The sequence below is a fragment of the Vulpes vulpes genome, chromosome 2 (assembly GCF_048418805.1).
Source record: "Vulpes vulpes isolate BD-2025 chromosome 2, VulVul3, whole genome shotgun sequence".
Lineage (NCBI taxonomy): Eukaryota > Metazoa > Chordata > Mammalia > Carnivora > Canidae > Vulpes > Vulpes vulpes.
The window spans coordinates 13139714-13165285 of NC_132781.1; the positions used below are offsets into that span (position 1 = coordinate 13139714).

The following is a 25572-nucleotide window of genomic DNA, read 5'->3' on the forward strand; positions in this document are numbered from 1 at the left end:
CCCACCACCACCTCTCTAAAATAAATCAATCAATCTAAAAATAAAAGAAAAAGAAAGGAAGGACGGACAGACAGGCTAAGGGTCAAACGGATGAACCACGTCTCTGTCAAAGGAAAGACCCCAAATAGATCCTTTAAGCACAAGGAGACACCTCAATGCCTCTAACCTAGGGCAACCCGAAGAAGGGAAGAGCGCACATGAAACGTGCCCCAGCACTGGTGACAGGTGTCTCGATGCCCAAGGAGGCTGCCCAGGCTCCCAATCCCCACGGCCACGGAGAGGACACGGAGGGCTCTGGTCCGGTCTGAAGGCATCGCCCAGAAACGATACATTCACCCTCACAACGTCATCAGGATTTATCCTTCTCAAAGTGCTGTGACCAACACGGGGCTCACTGGGCCTCACTCTGGCTCTGAAAAATCATCAAAAAATATTTCTCCGTTTTCCAGACGTGGAGAAGCTTTCCCGACTTCCACCCGGCAACCCAGGTCAGTTCCTCACAGAATTGCTCTCTGGAGCTCCGGACTCCTCCTTCAGACCTCTCCACGCAGTCATAATTGACTGTGTTAACTGGAAACCTCCAGAAAGGCAAAGGCCACATCTGCCTCCTTCTCTTCCTGTATTATTATTGCTGGAACAGAGACCCACTCCAATGTGTAGTGTCTTAAGCTTAGTAGAAGTGGATTTATTGCTCATGGAAGAGTTCGAAGCGGACCGTCCTCTTAGCGGGCACCGTCCCTGCACAGTCTGATCCAGGGACTCGGGCCCTTCCTGCCACCCTTCCCTGTGGCTGGTGGGGGAGGGGGCATGGGGCACCCACTTTGTCCAGAAAGGGTGCACAGCACCTCCGCTTGTGCTCCATTCACCAACTTGGTCGTACTACTGCCTCTCAGTGCAGAGGAAGCTGAGACATACGGGGTGGCCTTGCGTCCAATAGGAAGAGGACACGCGTTTTTAGGCCCAGGAGATACTCTGCTGCGTCTGAGTGCCCAGCACCCAGCACACAGCAGGTGCTCCCTAAATGCAAGTCGCTGTGACAGGGTCTCCCGGAGCGTGGCTCACGAGCTAGGGGACTGGGGCACCCCCAGGAGAGTCCAGCCCAGCCCACGCTGCCTCCTCAAGCCTGGAGTTCCTCTTCGGGAGCCCAGAGAGTGGTTCCCCAACAGCCCGCCTCGCTGCAGCTGGAGGGAGGCCAGCCCGTGGGAGGACACCGGAGCGTGCCAAGTGGGAAAGCACAGTTACCAGGAGGCTTCTCTGGAGATGGGCGTGGAGGCGGAGGGATCACGAGGGGAACTCAGAGGGAGGATTATAAAAGCAGGAGGTGGGGGCAGAGCGGAGAGCTGGAGGGGTAGGAGAAGTGTGGAAGTGGTTTGCTGGTGGGCGCCAGAGCACTGGCCAGGGCCTGTGCGGCCCCCCTCAAATTCTTATGTCGAAGCCCTAACCCCAGTACCTTAGCATGTGACCTTATTTGGAGGTAGGGCCTTTGCAGAGCTAATCTGCAAAGTGAAAATGCGGTCCTGAGGGTGGGCCCGAAACCATAGGACTGCTGCCCCCATGAAAAGGGGAAATTCGGAGGCAGAGCACCCACAGGGAGAACCCCGTGTGAGGCCGAAGGTGGAAACAGAGGTGGTGCCCCCAGAGCCGAGAGGCGCGGAGATGGCCAGCACACCGCCAACGCCGGGGTCCGCGTCGCGCTCCAACCCATCAGAACCACTTGTAGCTCTGAGAATGCGCCGCATCTTTCTGCCTCCAAAGTGAGGGAGGTGAGGGCTCGGACGCTGAACCTGGGCGGCCTGGTTCGAATCCTGCCTAGGACACTTAGTAGCAAATGGTATTAGTCATCCTATCTACCTCACAGGATTAATAGGAAGGTGAAGTGAGTTAAGTGACAGGAGCCGGGGTGCCTTGTCGGATAAGTGTCTGCCTTCGGCTCAGGTCATGGTCCCGAAGTCCTGAGATGCAGCCCCACATCGGGCTCCCTGCTGAGTAGGGAGCCTGCTTCTCCCCTCCCTCTCCCTCTCCCTGCTGCTCCCCCGTCATGCTCTCTACCTGCCCCTTCCTCTCAAATAAATAAATATCTTTAAAATAAATAAAAACAAGTGACAGGTGCTTACAATAGAGCCTGGCACATAGTAGGTGCTAAGTAAATCCTGGCTGCTATTCTTACCATGAGGCTAATCCTCTTCCGACCGCCCCACCCGTCAGCCTGGCCAAAGCCTTGTCGCCCCTAGGTTCTCCACTTGCTCACAAGGTTCTGGGTCCTTTCTAGAAAGACCTGTATCCTCCTGGAAGCATAGAGCCGCCCAGCCCTACAAGCCGTTTTCGCCCTTCCCTGACAGATGAGCAGCTCTGGGGAGACGCTGGAGGAGACGCAGTCCTAGTGGGTCGTCGGCACCAGGACTGGGAGATGCGGGCTCCCTCCAGGCTTCTCCCACATACCCCACCCCAAGATCAGGGCTTGGTCCGTTTGACCCTTGGACCAGGCGGTGACCAGCATATGATGACCCAGCTCACCGCGGCGTACAGTCCCGCGAAACCTCCTTAATTTGGACGAGTTAGGAGACAGCCGCTTCAGATTATCATAAAGTCGATTGGTAGCTGTTTAGAAAAAGAGACGCTCGATTGCTTTCCAAGATGATTTAGATGAATCTGCTGGAATGTTTAGGCGCACGGGCGGGTCTCACCCTCACCTCTTCCATCAGCAGCTGGGCCTCCTCTCGGCTTTTCCACCGCTCTCTAGACCCAGGAGGGCGGGGATGGCAGGACGAGGACGTTGGGCTGCCATGTGCCCGAGTAGCCCCTGCAGGGTGGCATCTGTTCCCAGATGTGGGCCCCCCACTCGAGCTCCCCTGACCCCGACCTCAGCTTTGACCTCCGCCAGAACTTCAGGACAAGAGCCTAAAATCTAAAGCACCTCTGATCCCTTCCCCTGCCTTCTGGCCCCGATCGCCACCCCAGATGATACTCACAGTTACTTCTCCGAGCTTCTTAAGATGTCAGGCAGATGGATTCCGGGCGCCACGGCTCTGCCACTGTGTACTCTGGCACACAGTAGGTGCTAAGTAAATCCTGGCTGCTATTCTTACCATGAGGCTAATCCTCTTCCGACCGCCCCACCCGTCAGCCTGGCCAAAGCCTTGTCGCCCCTAGGTTCTCCACTTGCTCACAAGGTTCTGGGTCCTTTCTAGAAAGACCTGTATCCTCCTGGAAGCATAGAGCCGCCCAGCCCTACAAGCCGTTTTCGCTTGTAAAATGGAGCAATGGAGCCGTTTTCGCATTTAAAATGGAGCAAAGAACTTTCCTGCGAAGGCCGAATGCCCCGTCTTTCCGAGGTGGACCTCTGCAGTGCGGCCCGTGGGGCAGGCCTTCCAACATCTCTGAGCGCCTTCCTTCCATCTGCAGAGGAGCATCATTGCAAAGATGAGATGGACTGATGCACCGAACGGCCTCAGCACATTACCTTTCCCACCGTTGCCTGAGCCCCGGGCTTGCACGCAGGTGGCGCATCTTGGGTGGCCGTCCTAGGGAGCAGACACGGTGGCAGGGGCGGAGGGGTGGGGGCTGAGGAGAGGGAAACCAAGACAGAGGGAAAGCCAGTGGCAGGGGCATGGCTGAGCTGACCATCACTTGGCTCCGTGCTCTTGGAACCCGTCCTCAGAAGCAGGACCCCTGGGAGGGAGGATGGGCACATTCATCCAGCAGCTTCCATCCACCAGCTCAAAGGTTACCCTCATCCCTCAATCTCCCCACTCCATGCATGGGCACACAGCGCGGCTCCCCCGGGGCAACCTACCCAGTGCCCTGGGCGAAAAGCCAGAAATAATTGGTGCAGCCGAATGGAGGTATCGGCAGGTGCCACCTGCGCGGAGCTGGCCGCTGCACAGGTGACTGGCTGGAGCAAGAAGGGGGCAGAGGTATGAGCTGGGGCAAAGGGTGTCTGTGCTCTCGGGAGGTGTTGGTTGCTGCAATTAGGGTTTGTGAGGGTCGAATGAAGTCATACTTACGGAAATGCTTTGCACACGATGGAGGAGTACGTGAATGATCACCATGTTGTCACCCTCTAAGTCCCTTCTCTAGGATTCTCCTAATGACAATAGACCTCTGAAGTGGCCCATTACGGGGGCTTATGTCAGAGGCTGGCCCTCCTGAGATGACCCACGCAGCGACCGACTCCTCTCACTTTGCAGGGGCTTTCCTGGTGGTAGCCTGGAAAGTCCTGGCAGTCCTACCTCCCCATAACCCCCCCACCCACCCCCAAGTCGTTGGGGGCTGCCCACCCCGACTGCATAGAGGGGCACAACCCGGGCATGAGCAGCATGAGCAGCACAGCACAGAGGGGACACTCACACGAGAGGCTACAACGCCGTCCACAATGCTCGCACCACTCCCCACCTGGTTCCACACCCCACTCACCAGCTCAGCCACATCCGAGCACACTCGTGGTCATTCCAGAAGGACCATCACATATTCGCTAAGAATCAAAGGTTCCGGGGCTTTGCTTTCTTTTGGTAAGCCCTACTGGTTCATTTTCAGACCCTGCAAAAAAAAATTCAGAAGAAAATGTAAAGAAGAAAACGTTAATTCGCTCATAACCCTATCACCCAGAAGTTAAACGCAGCACATTTTTAAGGTTATTTCTTTCCAGATGTTTCCTATGCCTTTACAAATGCCTTTAACAAAAGCGGTCTATGATGGACGTAGACGAATGGCTGTGTTAACATATGCACGCACTCTTATCTTTTCTGCACAAAATAGTCCTCGAGTCTTAGAGTAGGAGAGGCTCCCTCCGGCCCAGTTCCTGAGTTTTATAGATGAAATAACTTGCCTGGGCCCATGTGATGAACAAAGTCTCTTCACACCAATGGTTTCCTGACCCTCAGGAAGGATCGAGTTATCACAGGCCAGTGACCTCAGGAATGCCTCAGTATTCCTGCAAAGTGGCCTGTCCAGGATCTCATAATTAACCACCCTAAATATCACTTAATAGATAACGTGGCAAATAGCCTGTTCATGGAGAGAGAGAGGACGTGAAGTGGATTGGAAATGGCTTTCTCTTACCTCTCACATCAGCCAGTAATTTTCTCCCTATCAAATGCCTTGGGCCAACACTAACAAAATTAAATTTGACAAGGATAAATGTGAAGTCCCTAGGAATAAACACTCCATTCAACAAAAGCAAGTTGGGGAAGGTGAGCCAGCTCTCGAGAAAAACTCCTGAGAGCCGGAGTTGACACCAGGTCCCATTAACAGAAGCATAGAGTCCAGAGGAAAGGAGGGAACAGCCCCGCTGTGCTCTGAAACATTGGGTTTGGTGGTGGAAGCTGTGTTTCTGGGCACTGAGAGTTGGAAGCTGACCCAAAGAAAGGAGCTAGGCTAGAGTAGTCTCTTGGAACCATCAATAAAGAAAAGACTAAAGGAATTGAAGATGTTTGACCTAGAGAAGGCATTCATTTAAGGGAAATACCCAGATCCTTGACTCTAGGGGAAGGGAGCAACCTCTTTCACTCTCCATGCACCAAAAACAATGGTGCCTTCTTCACAGCCCCCCTTTCTTTAGACTAGGGCTGATGGGGATGGGGGTCAGGCTTCCTGCCTGTTGATGAGGCCTGCAAGGGGAGTGGGCTGGTCTCAACTGTCGGCAGCTGTAGGCCATCCTTTGTCCTCAGCTTTGGGCCTCACCTGCAAATCCTGGGCAACTGGAAAAGTAGCTTTTTGCTTCCATCCTGTCAGACACAATTCTTCTCTTCAATGACTCGAAGGGTCCGCGCATGATAGAGATTCTTTTATTCCCAGGGATCATGAGTAGCACCGTGGATAGAGTTTTATGGAGTTTTTTGAGGTTCTTGGGAACTTCAGAGTTAGAGCTGTTTAAAAATGGAACGCCTTGGGGAGGTAATGAGGTCCCCGTGGCTGGCAGTTACCAAAATGGGAGATAATCAGGAGAGGATTCAGGGCCTTGATGGGGACATGTGCCAGATGGCTGCAAAGTTGCTTTGGACGCCTGAGCCTGAGAGACCGCGTGAGTCTCCTTCCAGCACACTCTGACGACAGGGGATGGAAACCTGACTCCTTAGCCTTTGCCTACCAGGCTCCTGTAGTGGACCGAGGAGCAGGACGACAAAACACAGTCTCGAGCAGGACACCTTCTCCTTCCTGTAGGGCTGCACTCCACCCATGGCATCTTCTTCCACACACAGCACAACACGTGTCTGAGCTCCTAGGACCGCCGTGACATGTTGTCACAAACCGGGTGGCTGGGAACGACAGACATGCTTTGCCTCACGGTTGTGCAGGCCAAAACTCCAAAAGCAAGGCTCCCTCTGAGACTCTGGTAGGGTCCTTCCTTGCCTCTCCCTGGCTTTAGGTGGTTGCAGGCATCTTGGCATCTCTCGGTTTGTAGACACGTCACTGCGGTATCTCCTTCTGTCTCCACGTGGCCTTCTCGCTTGTGTGTGTTTGTGTCCACATTTCCCTTTTTTTTTTTTAGTGTAAGGACACCAGTCACTGGATTCAGGACGCACCTGAATTCAATGTGACCTCTTTAAGACCCTAGTTCTAAATACAGTCGCATTCACAGGTACCAGGGGTTAGGCCTTCAGTACATCTTTCAGGGGGACATAATCCAGCCCACAACAATGTCCATGCATGTCTGTGCGTAAGAGCTTGATGTGGAAGGAGGGGAGAAAGGAAAGAAAAATGTATCTTTGAGCATAACTGTACGCGGTGGGATCTACAGTGTGTGCACACAGCCCCAAGGAAGGGATTTTTGGGTATATTTGAATTGATAAACCATAACTCTGGATGGCTAGGCAGTCACTAAGAACAATGGGTTTTCAAAAACAGTCGATATGTCAGGCAGTGTGAGCTCTACTTACAATTTCCATTAAATATAAAATCTCTCTCCTAAATGTAGAGTGGAGGTTAGCAAAACATATGGAAGGAGCATTTGGAGCAAAGGTATCCATATGCAAGCTAACAGTTCAAAACCCGAGTTTTATTTTCAGACTGAATATATAAATATTTTTCTTCCCTCATTTCTGCCAATGCATATTTTCCTTTCACGTTATCAGTGCTGGAGCAAGCCTTCTTGTCCTAGACTTTGGGCTGTTTCTCCCTAGGGGTTCTAGCAACTGTTGGATTAGTATCAACTTATTTTTTGTTACAAATAGACAAAAGGGTTTTGGGGGTTTTTTTAGTTAAATCTATAGGTACTAACCTGGAAGGATAATTGTACATATTGCTTAAGATTCTAAGTGTATTTATTTTTTTTATTAGTTTCAGAGGTAGAGTTCAGTGATTTATCAGTTGCATAGAACACCCAGTGCTCATTCCATCACGTGCCCTCCTTAATGCCTGTCACCCAGTCACCCCGTCTCCCCGCCCCTCTCCCCTCCAACAACCCCCAGTTTGTTTTCTAGAGATCAGCATCTCTTATGGTTTGTCTCCCTCTCTGTTTTCATCGTATTGCACATACCGTTAAATGAAAAAAAAAAAACAAACAGGTTATGGATTGAAGTGCATTGTATGATTCCATTCAAAAAATGGGCATCCTTGAAATCAGGTTTATCAATCTCTTATAAAACTAACCTATCGTATGACTCAGCAGTTGCACTCCTGGGGATTTATCTCAGAGAAATGCAAACTTAGATTCACCCCAAAACTTGTATGTGAACTACACAGCAACATTATCGGAAATAGCTGGACATCACAGGCGTAATCGCTTCTTAGAATCTGACGTCACAAACCATGGTACACCCCATGCAGTGGCGTAATCCTGGGCAATAAAAAGAAACAGTTTATACACATAATAATGTGGATGAATCTTAAGAGAGTGATGCTGGGTGAAAAGAGCCAAACCCAAGGCTTATATGCTGTATGATTCCATTTATAGAAAGAACATCCTTGAAATGACAATTGTGCACAAATGGAGAACAGCTTAGTGGTCGCCCTGGGTCAAGGAGGGTCAAGGAGGAGGCAAGAGGAACGTGGGTGTGACTCAAAAACAGGAAGGGTCCTCCAGCTGGTGGAAATGTTCTATATCTTGACTTTGGCCGTGACAGCATCCTGTTGTGATTCTATAATTTTGCAAGATGTTACCATTGAGGGAAAACTGGGGGGAGGGAACATGTATTATTTCCTGCAACTGCCCATAAAGGTATCATTACCTGCAAATAAAATGTTCAATTAAAAAGTAATTGATGGAGGGAGCACCTGGGTGGCTCAGTGGTTGAGCATCTGCCTTTGGCTCAGGTCATGATCCCGGGGTCCCAGGATCGAGTCCTGCATCAGGCTCCCCATAGGGAACCTTGCTTCTCCCTTTGCCTGTGTCCCTGCCTCTCTCCATATCTCTCATGAATAAATAAAATCTTTTTAAAAATAGATAAATAATTTTTTAAATGTTTAAAAAATGGGGGGGACCTCACAAACGTGTACGTGTGTAGGTGTGCATACAGACGAAGATGTGGGAAGATACACATGGTTGGCCTCCGGAAAACGAGTCTGAAGAGAGATTATTTACTTTTTCCTTGTCACCCCCTTACTATTTGACTCATTCCCACAGCATGTGTGACTTGGTCAGTTTGTTTAGGCCCGTAACGTGGCCCAAAAGAGATGTGAGTGGGGAGGGAGGAAGGGTAGAGAGCTTCACCTAGCCCACCCATGCCTGGAAAACACTAGGTCTGTGATCCCACGAACATCCAGATTCTGGGGTGTGGGAGCCCAGAGTGAGGGGAGGGCTCAGCCTTTCCAGAATTTTCTCTGGCTCCCTGTTCTCAGAGTGACTGGCCCACTCTGGCCCCCACGGGGCCCGCCTCCTGGCCATCCTGACACCAGTGCGCCCTCCTGCTCTTTCCTGTCACTCACAGCTTCTGCTGCTTCTCCACCTACCCGGGCCCTGAGTAGGGACCCGCACGGTAGGGGTGGGTGTTTCCTGGGCCTGGTGGCAGCGAGCCTTCCCTGAGCCATCACCGGGGCCAAGACTCATCTGAGGGCCTTTCAAGTGTTGCCTCTTGGGATTCTTCCAACATCCGTAGGAGATAGAGCCTGTGGCCGTTCCCATTCTACAGATGAGGCCATGGGGTTGTTCTTGCTTAGCCTGCACAGCGAACGCTGTCGGAGCACGTCCCGCTCAGGGCCTCACCTCCGAGACCCCCCCATTCCCTGACCAAACCCGGCCTGTGCACCAGTGGGCCCTCGAGGCCCAGGGCCTTCAGGAAGTGGGGGTCTTCACCCAGCACCCGGCTTCCCGGAGGCTGCAGCTAAGGAACCCGGCAGAGCGGAAGGCCTGGGGAGGCAGCTGGGAGCCCACTACCGGGTAAACAGGTGGGAGTGGGGTGGCCTGAGCTCGTCAGTGGCCCCTCTCCTTTGGAGGCGCCGAGAGATGGATGCTGGGCTGGCGCAGGCCTGGAGCCTCACGTTGTGCCTCCACCCGAGAGGTGAGGCTGGGCTGTGGGAGGCCAGCGGGACGCTTGGCAGCAGCTGCAGAACAAGAATTGGCCCCAGTTGGAAACCGCCCCAGCCCCAGCCCCAGCCCCAGCCATGCAGTGTTGTCAAGAGCTCCTTGCAGAAGCAGGGAGGCTGAGCCGGGCACGAGGGGCTTGGCTGGCAGGGCAGGGCCTGACACCCCATGCGCCCTGCTCCCCACCTGCATCCAGTTCTGTGCTGGGCGTTCCCAGACTGCGGGGCAGCAGGGGCTGGGAGAGCTGGTCAGAAGCTTCTGGAAGGGAAGACTGACCTCTCCTCCTGTGGTTACGAAATGACCCAGGGTGTCCTGCCTCCCCCTCTGTGGAGGCTACTTCTCAGAGCCTGGAAGGGAAACCAGGCAGGAGGTGGTGTCAGCCTTTCCAGAATTTTCTCTGGCTCCCTGTTCTCTTCCCTCCGTCACACTGAGTGAGGGGATTGGAATCAGGCTGCCCGCTGTGCAGATACGGTGTGTGCGTTAGGAGGGACTTAGAGCTGTTTAAGGGAGAGGGAAGACACCGGGGCGGATTTCATCCGGACTCACCTGCCCCAGACCCAGGCCCTCCCCCCACACAGGTGCTTCTGAGTCCAGCCACTGACCTTCCCAACCACTCCCCAGGCTCTGACCCCAGCCCTGTGTTTCCTCAGCTTCCTCTTCCTCCCAGAAGACCCCCTCTCGCTGGGAATTTGTTCCCAGGGGCAAATTCTTTGTGGTTTTTCAAGATGACTCTGGACAGGGGATCGCATGTCCTGCGTGCTCTTGATGGCGGGCCTCTCGCTTTTACAGGCGCCCAGCCGCCCAGACGAGGCCCCTAAGTGAGATGGTCACCTTCGGGGCCCCCTCTCTGTGGGCGCGCCCGCCCCCAACCAACCAGGGTGCCAGGGCCGGCCGTTCTCTCTCCGTGCCCGGGGCCTGCACACATGCCGTACGCCAGTCCCGAGTGGATGGGCCCGTGAGCCCCTGGAGCATTTACAGTCTTTCCCTCTTGCTCTTTCTCTCCAGGAATCTATAAAGGCCACTGCTTCCGGATCAATCACTTCCCAGAGGACAATGATTACGACCATGACAGCTCCGAGTACCTCCTTCGTAAGTGTCAAGAATCTTCCACTTCCTGGGTGTGCGTGGAGCGGGGAGGGGTATGGCAAAGGGGGTGCTGTTCTCTGGATGCTCCTTCTCTCAATTTCTGATTCAGAATTGTTAGTTCAGAGGAAGGACTTTTGTCCAGCGCTGCCATGACATGCTGAGGATCCCAGCGGACTCACTTGGGGGATAGGCCCATGCCTGGGGAGACTGAGGCTGAGGCGGAGCAGATGGGGGTGTGGGCACCCCTCGCGCCAGGGCTGCCGGTCATGGCTACTTTCAGGGTTGCTGATCACTGCCGCTGGGCCTGGGGTGAGGGTTAAAGGCATAGGCTTGCCCCAGCCAAGCATCCCTGGGGGGTTATGTCACCCCAAGGACATTGCCGTGCCAGCACTGGACCTAGCCACCCCACCCCACACACACACCCAGCATTTCCATTCTGGAAAAAAAAAACACACACCCCACTGGTGGTCTGCAGGAGAAGGCACGGCGGGTGACAGACGCGGGCTCCGATGGGTGGGCCTTACTGGCTTTCAGCACCAGCGGGGGGAGCCACGGCCTCCGCCCCGGCCCTGGGTTCGGTGGGCCCCCAGATTGGAAGTCACAGCATACACTGGACGAGGACAAATCCCATCCCACACCTTAAATCTGGACCTCATCCCTCGGCCTGTGAACACTTCCTTGGGAGGACGGATGGAGACGCAGCTGGGGAAGGTGCCTGGAAATGAAAGAACAGCACGATTTTGAAGCCACTTTCCCCCTCACATTAGCTAAGATGCACACAGAGCTGCTCACAGCATCACCCCCAGGGGACCAGGTCTGGCTTCATTTATGGAGAATCGATACCAGCCTCCTCAGGGGGAGCATAATTCACTCTGCACCTGCTTAGGGATCTTTTTTATTTTTTCTAAGAGAAAGGACTTTGGTTCTGAGTCATCTGGTGAAACAGTGCAGCGTGTGGTTCCCATGGAGCCTGGGGAAGTGTTGGGCTGCTCTGGCGGGGCCCAGGATCTGAAAAAATTTGGCCAGATCTACCTCCCAGCCGTCCTCCCTCACCTTCTCTTCTTCCTCCTGCCTGTCCTTTCTTTCTGCTTTCTGGAGGCCAAAAATGAAGCAAGCAAATGATAGTCCATAGGGCCACCTCAAAGGGCCACGCAGCCTACATACGGCTCAAGGAATGCCACTTACATAGACTATGGTATAAATGACACCCTTGGTGTTGTACAGTGTGTAGCCTGAGCAGCCATCCAGGGCGGCCGCTGGTTGCTTAGCCCGGCTGGGATGGCTCACCTGGAAACCAACCCTGACTCAGAACCTGCCATTCTCTGTCCTACTCAGGGCAATTGGGGGGTTCTTGAGGCTCTGAGGGCAGATTTGCCCTACTGACCATCCCTGGAGCTGTGAGGAGCGAGGCACGGAGACACAAACCATCCCCTCCCCATTTCCTTCTTGAACTTACTTTATGGACATCGGCACTGGCTCTTCCTCTATTCCTCCCTGCCCTCGTTCCCTCTTCATCCCCAGAGCCCTGCAATCTCTTTCTGGATTATTCTCATGACCATCAGTCCAGATATCAGACGATGTAGCTCTTTGAGGTCCCAGCAGGGAGCAGATGCTTTGCTCAGATGGGGTGACCGAAGGGTATCCAGTGAAGGACTGTTTACAAAGGTGTGGGCAGGGTATAAGAAAACTTGCCTGGATGGTGAGGACACCAGCGCCAGCAGTGAAAGGAGCCCTCACTACACTCCTGGGCATGAGCAGGTGAGGAAAGCAGGTCTGGGAGCTTGGAAGAGAGAAGCCGTGAGGACAGGGCTGCCTGGCAGGAGCGGTGGCTTTTAGGAAGGAACGTAGCCGCCTCACCGCAGCCCCAGGGAGGAAGCTGAGGGGCCAACACTCCCACCTGCACCCTCCTCCCATCTGCAAGGCTTGTGCCTCCCGGCGGCCGGGGCAGGATCAGAAAGCTGGAGCAAGGATCAAGAGGGGCTAATTGGGATGTGCGGCACTATCCCGTCTAGGGTCAGGCTCCTGCGGTCCTCAAACTCTACCCGTGATGCCTGAGGTTGGGGGGCATGGGGGCTCGCGGGGGCCCAGCAGCTATTTTCCCAAATTGATGGTGACGGCCGAACATCAGCCAAAGCTCACTTGGGAAGGAAATGTGTTCCTCACGTGTGTGCACCGTGGGGGGACCAGCGGGTTCATTCATGAGCGTGGAGATGCCCAAGGAAGAGAAGAGGTGATGGCTTCGGGGCCTGCAGCTCCAGCTGCAACTGAGACAACTGGGGAGGAGGGCAGACCTAACTCTCCCACAGGGAGGTGGTTTTTTCCACTCAGGGGCTGCAGAAACAGGGGACCGGCCCTGAAACGAGGCTCAGAGTGCAGGTACCTGTGAGCTTCAGCCAGAGGAAGCAGGCGACATCCCGGGACAGGCCAAGGTCATGGTTGCCATGGCCATCCCCCCTGATTCCCAGTATTCGGTCCTCTGGTCCCCACACTGTTGTGATCCTGACAATATGTAGACGCACAGCAGAGTGAGACAAGGCGCCACGAGAGTTCATTTATTCACCCTGTATCAGAAAGTGATAGTGGCCTACTACCTGCCAGGCACCCTGTTAGGCATGTGGGGTACAGCAGTGACCAAAACAGAGCTCTGCGTCCTGCTGCTGACATTCCAGCGGAGAATAGGTAGGTCAGAGAAGGGCACAGAAGGTTCCATGGTGTCTGCCTGTGAGAGAGCCTGTTGGAGTGGCAGCTGGTCCGGGCGTGGGGTATCCCACAGGATACTGTGGGGCTGTGCTTCTTATACCCTGTCTTGGACAACTCAAGAATGAGGTCAAGCAGCAGGTCACACATTCTGAAGTCTGGAGAAACCAGGCTTGTGCACTGAGTTCCGTAACTGTCACAGGGATTCCCTCCAGCCTTGGGGCTCTGGAAGTGCCCCCCTCCACTGGTCTGTGGATCCATAGGCAGGTGTGGGGCTTGAGGTGTGGGGCCCACATCCTACCCACCATGTCTTTTCCACCAGCCTCGCTGACCCCAGAAATCCCGTCCACCCTGCCCTGTGTCTGGTGCCTCTTCCCCAGGTTCTGCACTTCCCATTAGGTAGCTAATTTCTGCACTAAGCCCCTCAGTGCTGGTGTCAGGGCCGCTGGGAGGCCATGGTGTACCTGAGGGTACGTTAGAAGGAGATGCCCATCCTCTAGACAGACACAGGTTCTCGCCAGGGCTTGATCTGGCCAGGAGGCATGGGCTGGACCTCAGCCCTGTTCGTGCCTCAGCTCTGCGTGACCGACCTGCACTAGTGTCCACAGCAGCCCCCGCTGGCATCTGCACATCGGAACTCTGAGATGAGCCCGTGTGGCAAAGGACAGGTCCTCACGTGACTTACCTGGGCAGGGTGGGTGGCTCTGAGCCACGTCTGACCTCAGGGACCTTAGATGCACTGGGCTTCCTCTCCCCAGCCCCTCCAACCCATCAGCGGAACAAGGACATCTAAGGGGAGCCGATCCCAGGTTTTCTGGCCAGCATGGCTCAGAGGCATGTTTCCAAAGCCCACGGGAAACCTCCCGGGGCCTGTGGCTGCGAGAAGGGAGGAAGGAGGAGGAGGTGCTGGAGAGAAGAGCTTTATTTAATGCCCCCAACAAAGCCCCCTCTGTGAAGCAGGGCACACACTGGTGGCCTTACAAGAAAGGAGACAAATGCTGCCTTCAGAGGCTGAGAGGCCACAAACTGGCTCAGCCGGCCCAGGATTTGGCGCCTGCGAGGGTTCCCCTGGCTCACTGTCCCCTGCTGGGGCCACCGAGGTCCACGTAGCTCGGATTTCTGCAGGGCTGGGAGACCTGCGGGCGCATCAGGGAGGCTGAGCCAGGGGCTCCTCCCGATGCCCCACTGCCCTTCCTCCTGGTCTTCCTCCCAGCCAGACGCCAAGGAAGAGGGACCCGCATCCCCTGAACCCCTACGAAGCGCACGTAGTGTATTCTTTTCCTAGGGCCACCATGATCAGATTCCACATGCGGGGTGGCTTAAAACAATGGGAATTTACTGCGAACTTCCCCTCTCACAGTGCGAGGCTGGCCGGGCTGGACTCCCTCCACAGCCCCGGGGGGAGCACCTGTCCTTGCCTCTCCCAGAGTCTGGTGGCTCTCCTCCACTGGGGCCACTTCACTGCCTCCTCTGCCTCTGTCTTCTCCCCTGTGGGCCTTGTCTTCCGCCCGCGACTCTTCCTCTTCTTATGAGGGTGCTTGTCATTGGATTTGGGTTCAATGGGCAGAGCTATGGGTAGAGGGGACTCCAGGCCACCTGGTGTCCTGCAGGGAGTAACCAGCAGGCCGGGAGCCACCATTTCAGTCTGGTCCAGCTGCCCCCTCCCGGTCAGCTCCCAACCCACTGTGATCCCCAGGGCCGGATGGGAACCATCACCCTAACCTAGGATGGTGTCCTCTTGAGATCCTTAATTAAATCACATCTGCAAAGGCCTTTTCTCCAAACAAAAGTCACATTCCTAGGTACCCGTGGTTAGGACTTGGTCACATCCAGGGGCGGGAAGTGGGGCGTAATGCAACCCCCACCGATAGGTATGACGATTCTCCCCAGGTTATATAAGAGGGGACTGACGTTGTCAGACGTCAGCTGCCCTGGTCATCCCCCTAATCAATGGGGAGCAAATGTGCAAACCCAGCTCTGCCGGACAGCGGGGTCCACGTATGTCCCACTGGTCAGCTACTTCCTCCTCTGTGGCCTCAGGAGGTCCTGTGATTCCGCACCCCTGTCTGTCACCTGGGGGTGATGACAGTGATGAAGATAGTAGAGATTAAAGCCGTCGCTTAGGACGTGTGTGCTTTGGCCGGGCCCTGTGCTAAGCCCCTTAGACATACAAAACCGACCAGAGGGTGTAGGCACTACTCTGAATTGCTTCCCACAAATGGGGAAGCTCACTTTCAGGAGAGGTGATTTGACCAAAGCCACATAACCAGCAGGTCACAGAGTAGACCCAGACCACCTGATGCCAAATCCTGTGCTCTCAGCTACCCATCAGAGCTGAAGCTTGTGGACACCACTTCCCGGCCTTCTAGAGACTTCTTAGAGATGGTGTCCGTGAAAGGCTCCGTGCGCTGTGCAGTATCCTCTGAATGGAAGGCAGACCAGTGTTTTCCTGGCTGTCATTGTAGCTCCCTGATGCCACCGAGAAGCTTGCCTGCCTTCGGGCCAGCAGAAGCATGACCCACGCCCAGGGAGAGCCTACGTGAGCTATGGGCAGAGGTGACTCCAGTCTGGTCCAGCTGCCCCCACCCGGTCAGCTCCCAACCCACCGTGATCCCCAGGGCCGGATGGGAACCTTCAGTGTCAGGGGAAGGGCCCCCGTGGCCGTGCCCAGGATGGCAGGCGATCTCACTGCCCTCTGCTCTGTCTCCTGCCCACCCCAGGTATCGTGCGCGCCTCCAGCGTCTTCCCCATCCTCAGCACCATCCTGTTGCTGCTCGGCGGCCTCTGCATCGGCGCCGGGAGGTTCTACAGCCGCAGGAACAACATCGTCCTCAGCGCGGGCATCCTCTTTGTGGCTGCAGGTGAGCCGCCGGCCCTGCTCCCCCCGCACAGGGTGTGCATCCCGGTGCGTGCACAGGGCAGCGCGGGGACGGAGGGGGACAGACATAAAGTCATCATTCGTGATGGATCTCAAAAGTCCACGTGTGGAGGCTGGAGCAGGGAGTGAGGAGCGACTGCTCGACCCGCACGGGGTCTCCCTTAGGCATGATGAAAAATATTCTGGAACTTGGTAATGGTGGTGAGTGTGCAACATTGTAGATGTATTAATGCCACTAAATTTTGAGCTTTAAAGGGTTACTTTGTGTTAAGTGAATTTCACCTCGACCAAAAAAATAAATAAGTCCGAGTGTGCAAAGTGCCACAAAGGTGCGGTGCTGGGGCCTCGCAGCCTGGAACAGGGAAGCCTGGCTGAATAGGGGGCCAGGGAGGTACCCAGGGAAGCCAGGACCTAAAGGAACTGACCAGGTGAGGACAGGGTGAAGGGGCTACAGAACTGGCAGGGAGCCTTCCCACTGAGACCCAGTGAAAACCGACAGAGCTGTGGGTGACAGTAACACACCCCCTGCCCCCTTCACACTGTCGCTCCTCTGAACCTCGATGGAGACACTTCAGGACATTTCTTGCCACTGCAGACATGGAAAAAAATCCAGGCCGGAAGTGGGTCCCACAGCTGGTTAGTGGCCAGCAGGTGCATACACAGAGTCCAGGAGAAAAGCCCAGGTTTCCTGGCCTGAGTCTCCAGAGGAGTCTTTAGGGGGCACCTGCCAGGGCAGAATTTAGCCAGTGGCATCCTGGAGGCTCCAGGCAGCACCTGTGAAGTTCAGATCAACTTGCATCAAGGATCCCTGACAGGAGAAACAGGACCTGCCTGATGTCTTAGGCCTTCTAGTAAATAAGCTTGAGATCTGTTACAAAGTTCAGTGATTCTTTTTTTTTTTTTTAAGATTCTATTTATTTATTTGAGAGAGAGAGAGAGAGCTAGCAAGGGAGCAAGCACCAGAGTGGGGGTGCAGAGGGAACAGGGAGCCAGACTCAGGGCTCAGTCCCAGGACCTTGGGATCACAGCCTGAGCCCAAGGCAGATGCTTAACCAACTGAGCCTTCCAGGCACCCTGAGTTCAGTGATTCTTTCCTAAATTGTTACCATAGCTCCTTGCATCTTTTTTCTTACCCTGGTCTAGTAGGGCTGCCCTAGCTTGGCCTGGGCTCTGCATCCTAAAACAGTCAGGAGGTCCCATGATGATGACAATGGGAATCCCAATAATGGCGGTGATTATTGGTGGTCATTAGTGGTCTTGCTTCCTTCTCTGAGGATGGCTGCGGGGACAGGGGAGGGGGTGGAGGGGCCTCACAGTGTCAACCCCATCTTGTCCTCTCCTCACAGTTTCTCTGTGAGAGAGAAGAGCCAAAGCAGTTATGGGAAGTTCAAAATCTGTCAAGTTAAGTTCAAAATCTGTCAACCAGCTTCTTCTGCTCCTTCCTCTCCATCACTTCCACTTTTGCATCCTTCCAAGGCAATAAATAATGTGTATATGTGTGTGTGTGTGTCTGAGAGGCTGTATGTGTGGTCAAGGGTGCAAGGTGTGCATGTGTGTGTGTTGGCAAGGAGAATCTGAGTGTAGGGTCTCCTTCTTGACCAGGTCCCCATCCCTTTCCTTATTGTCCCCTCCAGGAGCAGAGATGGAAGGACAGGGGCACACCCCATTCTCTCTCCTCCTTTGAGTTCCCAGATTTCTTTTTTTTTTTTTTAAGATCATATTTATTTATTCATGAGAGACACAGGGAGAGAGGCAGAGACATAGGCAGAAGGAAAAGCAGGCTCCCTTCAGGGAGCCCAATGTGGGACTCGATCTCAGAACCCCATGATCATGACCTGAGCCAAAGGCAGATGCCCAACACTGAGCCACCCAGGTGTCCCATGAGCCCCCAGATTTCTGAAAGTGTAAACCATTGGAGAAGTCCCTGCCATGAAGCTTGAGTACTGTCCCCTTTCCTTTCCCGGGAAAGAAGAGAGGCAATAACACCAGCTACCACACATTAAGGCCATGGTGCCAGATGCTCCGTGAGCACAACCACATCATCCCAGATTCTGAGGAAGCAGTCAGGCCCGGGTGGCTTCCCTGAAGTCACATGGTGGCAAAGACATAGGCTGTACCCAGCACTGTCAGCCTCCAAAGTGAGGTGCTCTCTGCAGCTGCCCATTTCCCCAGGAGGAAGCATACAAAGCCATATCCAGATGCTTTGGGTCACCAGAGGAACTGCGGAGTCCCGGGGCCCAGGGACGATCAGCTAAAATCATGGGTCCAGAGAAGAGAGGAGGCAGTGACAACAAGGAGCAATCCTGGCAGACAAGCAAGGCAATGTTCGTTTGTTCCCATTTACTCCTGGGTTATGGAAGCTTTGATCATGGGCCAAGGCAGTGGCAGGCCAGGGGTCACGTATCGAGCCCAGCTCCAGACCACTCCAACCCCAGCAGTAAGGTGATTTAGGCCCATAAAGTATTTAAGGTGGAAAATGGTCAGAGCCTGGGGAGAGGCACATGGTTCAAAGGCTGGGAGAACCTGACGCACACCATCCACACCGGGATCACTGCCTATTGGCAAATGGACAAAGGACGTGGGCAGGGCATAGAGCACACGACACACCACTTTACAATAAAACCCAATGGGTTATAGTGGAACGTACAGCATGCTCACCGTGTGCCAGGTGCTGTTGTGCTTTGTATATATTAGCTCACTTAATCCTCACGTCTACCCTATGAAGCGCATAGCACTGGGATTCCCATTTTGCACATGACAGTCCTGAGACACAGGAAGCTGAGTAATTTCCACAGCTGATAGTTGGTAGAACTGGGATTCAAACCCAGGCAGCTTGGCTCTACTTAACCTCACTCATAATAAGATTAAATCAGGGACGCCTGGGTGGCTCAGTGGTTGAGGCTCTGCCTCTGGCTCAAGTCGTGATCGAGTCCCGCGTTGGGCTCCCAGCATAGAGCCTGCTTCTCCCTCCTCCTGTGTCTCTGCCTCCCTCTCTCTCTCTCTCTCTCTCTCTCTCTCTATGTCTATCATAAATAAATAAGTCTTAAAAAAAAGAAAAATATAGGTGTGTATGTGTGTGTGAAAGAGAGAGAAAAAAGGAGGGAGGGAAAAAGAGGGAGAGAGACTGGATATAACCATGATATAAAAACAGTAGCCGCCTTCAGGAAGGGAACTGGGTAACAAAGTGCCTGTGTTTTATCTAAACTTTGACTTTATTGCCCATTCCAAACTAATCACTTAAAAGAAAAGTTCACCACCAGAATATATCCCAGGGAGTGTGGCCACCAGCCCCTCCTCTGCTTGTCCAGCTGGGGGCCTAACCTCCGCCTCGCTCCCCCCGCCCCCCCTTCTGCTTCTCTTTCAGGCCTCAGTAACATCATCGGCATCATCGTCTACATTTCCAGCAACACGGGTGACCCCAGCGACAAGCGCGACGAAGACAAGAAAAACCATTACAACTACGGCTGGTCTTTTTACTTTGGAGCGCTGTCCTTCATCGTGGCCGAGACCGTGGGTGTCCTGGCGGTAAACATTTACATTGAGAAAAATAAAGAGTTGAGATTTAAGACCAAACGGGAGTTCCTGAAGGCTCCCTCCTCGTCTCCCTACGCCAGGATGCCGAGCTACAGGTACCGGCGACGACGCTCGCGGTCCAGCTCGAGGTCCACCGAGGCCTCTCCGTCGCGGGCAGCGTCTCCGGTGGGCCTGAAGATCACCGGGGCCATCCCCATGGGCGAGCTGTCCATGTACACGCTGTCCAGGGAGCCCCTGAAGGTGACCACCGCCGCCAGCTACAGCCCCGACCAGGAGGCCAGCTTCCTGCAGGTGCATGACTTCTTCCAGCAGGACCTGAAGGAAGGCTTGCACGTCAGCATGCTGAACCGGCGGACGACCCCCGTGTGAGCTGCCCCTTTCTCTTCGCACCGGCCTCTCCCCAGAACAGCCGTTTGGATCCCACAGGAGGGCACCTGACCCTTAAGATGGACCAGCCATGGACTGATGCCAAACCCAACCCCTCCCTGGGTCTCCAGAAAGCGGCAGGGGCTGGGCTGGCTCGGAGGGAAGCCCCGGGAGCCGGGAATGGAAAGCAGAAGGCTGACTTTATCTCCCCCCAAAAAAAGGTGTTGGATGCCCCAGGATTCTGAAATCTCCTGAGGCTGCACGGCCTTGCTCAACCCGGGAAAACAAAATTGAGCCATTATGTCCTCTTGGAAACAAATCTTGCCAGAAGAATGGGCTTTCGGGCACCCCCCCCCCCCCGGCCGGGTGCGGGGCCGCTGGGAGGGCTTCCAGCAGGTGCACGGGAGCCTTGGACGCTGGTCAGCTGCTTCTGACCTGGGGTTTCCGTGTCCGTGAGCTGGGAAACGAGGAAGCCGAAACTTGCCCCCTTCCTGTCCATCTCTCTCTCTCTCTCTCTCTCTCTGTCTCTGTCTCTGTCTGACAGTGGCCAGTTGTTGAAACAACAGCGATCCTGAGGAGAAAGCCCTGTGGCCAACTGGTGCTTTGGCCTTTGTGCTGTTCTGGGCCCAGCTTCCCTCAACCCGAGGAGACCGAGGCCTGTGGAACAATCCGCAGAGGCGGGGAGGCCTTGGCTGGCCTGGGTGTGAGGCCAAGGCCAGAGTCTGTTGCCGGCATTCCCACCCGCTTTGAGAAGGTTCTGCCTCACACTGAAAGGGCGGAACATGCTGATGGTATTTGAGAGTCTGGAAGATTCCACGGGTCCGAGGATGGGTGGCCATATGGCCTCTTGCTGTGCCCCTCCCCACCGAGCCGAGGAGCAGCTCGGTCCCTCCTCGGGGAGAGGAAAGGCCAGACCCCCCCCCCGCCCCCACTGGTGTTTGGCAACAGGAGCCCGAACTTCTGTACAAGAAAGGAAGACCCGAGGGTGAACAGTGACCAAAAACCCCGAACAAACATCCATTTCCCAAATGGTCATGAATCATGGTTTATTGCCAGTGAAGGCCAGGAGAGCAAGTGACAGTCATTTCTTCACCCTAAAAGAGGCAGCAGCAGCCCCCCTCCCCGACTCCTAGGATCGTGATCTGTCTTGCCACCACCCGACGACGAAGGGCTCAGCCGGGGCAGTTGGGACGAGGTGGCCGAGGTGGCCGAGGTGGCCGTGCTCTGCTTCCCGCCTCCTGGGCCTGAGAGGGACATCTCCGCGCTGGGGATCCTGGGGGCCGTTCCACGGCTGCGGGGCGCAACCATCTCCCCCTCCCTGCACCCCCCCCCCACAAGCAAGCGGAGAACGTGGAAGCCTGTGTGGGTTCCCAAGAAAACCTTTCCAGAACCGGGAGCTCCCCCTCTTTTATATAAAAACACGTGCTTTCTAAAGACAACTCCTTTCTTACTTTTTGAGACTTGGTAATCCCATCTCGAGCGGTCGTCTGGGGTCCCAGTAGCTGTCATACTTAGAAGTGACAAGCAAATTCTTACCTCAGCCACCTGCTCAGCGACCCCCTGGGGCGGACCCCACCCCTAGGAGTTCAGATCTGGGTCACGGTCATCGCCATCCTCCTCCACACCCCTGCCCCCAAGAGGAGATCTCCGCGGGGACCCCCCCAACCCGACAGCCCCGGAGCGCGGGCCAGCTGAGGCGCGGTGTGCTGGGGCCCCTCTGTGCTTGCTCGAAACCCCGTCCTGCCGTCGAGGTTGGCTTTGTGTGGTGGTTGGTCCAAGCATGTGCCGCAGTGAATGCTGGATGTCAGGGCTCGTGGCCTGCGCCACCGTGGGCCACCCCGGCCCGTCCTGCCCCCGCCGCGGCCACCCCCCCCCACCCCATCCATGACACTATCTCACCAGGCTCGAAGGAAGGGGGCAAGATCTGGGAACCCATCGCCCAGCGAGGTCCCCAGGCTCTTCTGTCCCTTCCCGAAGCGACGCAGCCGAGCCCTTTCTTCCACGTCGGTCACCCGCCCGCACCTGCTGCCCTGGACGTCGTCGAAAGCCGTGTTCTAGTGATTCCTACCTCTTGCCCAGTCCCAGGCAGAGAATGTGGGGCCCGGCCTAGGGACCAAGAAAGAGCAGAAAGAAGCAACAAAGGACAGAAGAGCAAGGAGCAGAACCACCTCAGCGCCCCTGGTCTTCGTAGCTTTGCTCCCCCGGCTCCTGGCCGCTCACTCGGCCCTGGTCCCCCCCGCACCCCTCCACCCCCCACCCCCGCTCACCCCCTCTCAGCCAGGCCTGCCTGGGGATGTGGGCGGACTGGCTCCCTGCCACCTGTCAGTCTGAGACCTTGCGTCCTTCTAGGGGGGGGACCCGGTGGCCTGTGCCCGCCCCCTCCCATCCCACCGCCCTCTCCAGCCAGCCCCTGTGTGTTTCGCCAGTTAAGCACCTGTGAATCCTGTACCTACTACTGGTTTTGGGTTGTTAGTTCCGTCTTTTTTTTAATTAAATAAAAACATTTTTAAAATGTTCTCTTCTTGATGTGGGGGGGGGGATGGGTAGAGCTCCCCGCGAGTCTCTGTGGGCACTTGGAGTCCGGGGGACCCAGCGGACCCTTCAGGAGAGGACAGAGGGAGGGCGGATCCTGTGCTGGTCAAGGTGGGTTTCTCTGGCTTTCATCCAGGTCACCAGCCACCTCCCTGGCACCGCCGGCTGGTTCCAGACTGCTGGGTGGTGTCGCCGAGGCGCCTTTGCACAGATGGGCTGGCGGACGGACCGGCCACCCCGGGTGCGCTGCGCCCATCTGGGCAGCTGAGCAAGCCAGGCCTGTCTTCAAAACCTGCAGGGTGGCGGCCAGACAGACGGAACCATAGCCTCAGGGGCCCCAGGCTGCCTGGCTGGGTTTCTAAGGCGTCCAGCCTCCTTTGCCCTCCAAATTCTGAAATAATTAAGAAATAAAGGAGGGCCAAGTACCAAAATGATTGGTACTCGAGACAGGAGAATGGGGCTCCCACCAGAGGCCAAATGGGACCAAGCCACCTAATCTCGGGCACAGCAGCTGGCCACCACTGCCCCCAGCTGCCAAGGAAGAGTGAGGTAAGGGTCAGAGAGAGGGACAGGGTGACCCCTCTGATCAGGGCAATGTTGACACCCTGCCACAGGCCCCAGCCGGTCACAGTGGGCACCCGCTGTAACCCAGCACGTTCACCCGGGCAGGTGGGCACTGGTGGGATGCATCAACCCTCCCCTCCGAGGAGGCACGTTGAGGGGATGATCGGTGGCCTCCCCTAGTTGTGCCCAAGCTGCAGTCCAGGGGGCTTCTAGATCAATCACACGTTCCCCTGTCTTCCAGGATCAAGACCTCGAGTCTTCCTCCCCGAGGAGGCTTTGCTGCTCCTCCTGGAACCTAGAAGCTCTAAACTCTGAGCCTCAGGACGGCCTTTCTCAGTCTGGTGCCAGCAAAGGGCGGCTGAGTGTGCCCCGTGCCCACTCTGGTGGCTGCAGGAACCACTCCCCGCATGGCTGAACTTCCAGCCCTGGCTTTTGGACCCTTCTTCCCTCCCGCCCGAGATCGGCACGTGGGGAAACCCGTGTCCCAGATGCGCTGAGCCACCAGGTACTGGGGCCAGGGGAGTTCAGCCCCCCCCCCCACTGTTGACTGACCCCCTGCCAAGCTCTGGGCCCATGGCTCTGCCAGCCGGAGCCAACGCCACCCATCACGAGCACCATGTGCCAGAACTTCCCCGCCTATTTGTTCTTAGCCCTCAGGAACCTCCGTCTCGGCACAAGCTTTGCAGCCATCCTCGTGGAATCCCACAGCAGTCTGAATTTAGCGGGTGGGTTACGGCCTCCTGCGTGGGGCTCACGTGATCACGACTTTCTTTCCACTAAAAACTCGGCCACCTGAATTTGCAGTTAGAGCCACAAGAACCGACACAAAAGTGGGTGTTCCTCTTCCCTAACCAAAATGCCCCTGTGAGCCCCACTCCGGCCCAGCGGGTCCCCATTCTTCCCTTCACTCTATCACTTAGAGCAGGACAACAACGTGACCAAAACCCCCTAGTCGTAGATCGGATCAAGGCAACAGAAGTCTACCTCTCACTCATGTCAAGTCCACCCAACCGGGCGGGGGGTGGGGGGCTGCTGTGCTCCACATGGTCATCCAGAGGTCAAGGCTCATGCTGTGGGGCCCGTTCATCTTCAACATAGGCTTCCCACGTTGCCCTGGCATTGACGTCCAGCAGGCTGAAGGAGAAGACGGAGGGCAGGTGATCTTGGGAATGGGGGGGTCTTGTGGGGAGTTTCAATGGACCAGGAAGTTATGACTTTCCCTTCTGCCCATAGGCCGTCGGCCAGAACTCAGTAACACAGTCACATCTCTAAGAGCTGGGGAAGATGGGAAATGTAGTCCAGTCTGGGAGGGCGGCGGGGAGGACAGTCAGGGGAACAGCTGGCCAGTCTCGGTGGCGGGGTGGGGTGGGGGGGCATTCAGGGCAACAGCTGGCCAGTCTCGGCTCCCTGGTCTGTGTCCTTCAGTACCTCCCTCTTTTGCCTCCGCCACTGCCAATCTTTCGGGGAGTGCCCACTTGACCCTGACACTTTGTCTGGGACTGCCCCCACCTCTGTGTGGCCTGGGCCCTCCTTCAGCTCCAGCAGGACGTCTGGCCTCTTCTCTGTGCCTGATACCCCATCTGCAAAATGGGCCCATGCTCCCTTCTCCCGAGGCTTGGAGGAACAGGCTGGAGCTTGCACCCTGACCCAAACAAGAACCACAGAATCACTGGACACCATGCCCAGCGGGAGTGACCGGTACTTTAGGAATCATCTCATTTGACGCACTCATCCTAAAAGAGGAAATAAGCCCAAAGAGGCAGAGAGGGATCAAGGAAGAATAAGAAGAAGAAAGAAAATCCTTTTTGAGGATGTTCATAACACCCCTGAAAGGGAGACACCACTAGCCCAGTGGTTCTCAAGCAGGGGTGATTTTCTTCTCCGTGGAGGCTAGGGACGCTCCTGAACATACTATGACGCGCAGGACGGCGCCTTCACCCTACCCCGCTAGGGATGACTTGAACCAAAATGTCAATAATGCCAAAAACCACGCACTGGCCTGATTTTACAGCGAGGGAGACTAAGGTACTGGCAGGGAAGGTCCCTGGCACAGGATCACATACGAGCTTTTGGTATTTACAAATAGGCTGTGCACATAGTAGGAAAACTCATTCATTTATGTCCAGGATTTCCTTTCCCCGCAACACTTTCTGATTTTTGCCTTTTTCTTTTTTAAGATTTTATTTATTTATTCGTGAGAGACACAGAAGAGAGAGAGTCAGAGACACAGGCAGAGGGAGAAGCAGGCTCCATGCAGGGAGCCTGATGCGGGACTCGACCCTGGGACCCCAGGATCATGCCCTGGGCTGAAGACAGATGCTCAACCACTGAGCCACCTGGACGTCCCTGATTTTTGCCTTTTCCTCTTCGCTTTTGAGCCAACAGTTCTGGCGACACATTGGTTGTTGTGGAAGGAGATGGGAAACCAGCCACCTGTCCTGGGTGGGGTTGGGGGTGC

The 25572-nt window shown here is 55.4% G+C and overlaps 1 protein-coding gene across 1 annotated transcript in view; it reads left to right on the top strand.

The window, feature by feature from the left end:
• CACNG4 (calcium voltage-gated channel auxiliary subunit gamma 4) overlaps positions 1-22530 on the top strand; it is a 59462-nt gene extending 36932 nt beyond the window's left edge. The window contains exons 2-4 of the mRNA XM_072746761.1: positions 10463-10546; positions 15961-16101; positions 19483-22530. Of these exons, the coding sequence (XP_072602862.1) occupies positions 10463-10546; positions 15961-16101; positions 19483-20021 (764 nt within the window). The 3' untranslated portion in view covers positions 20022-22530. The remainder of the gene's footprint in view (positions 1-10462; positions 10547-15960; positions 16102-19482) is intronic.
• Positions 22531-25572: the final 3042 nt, after the last annotated feature.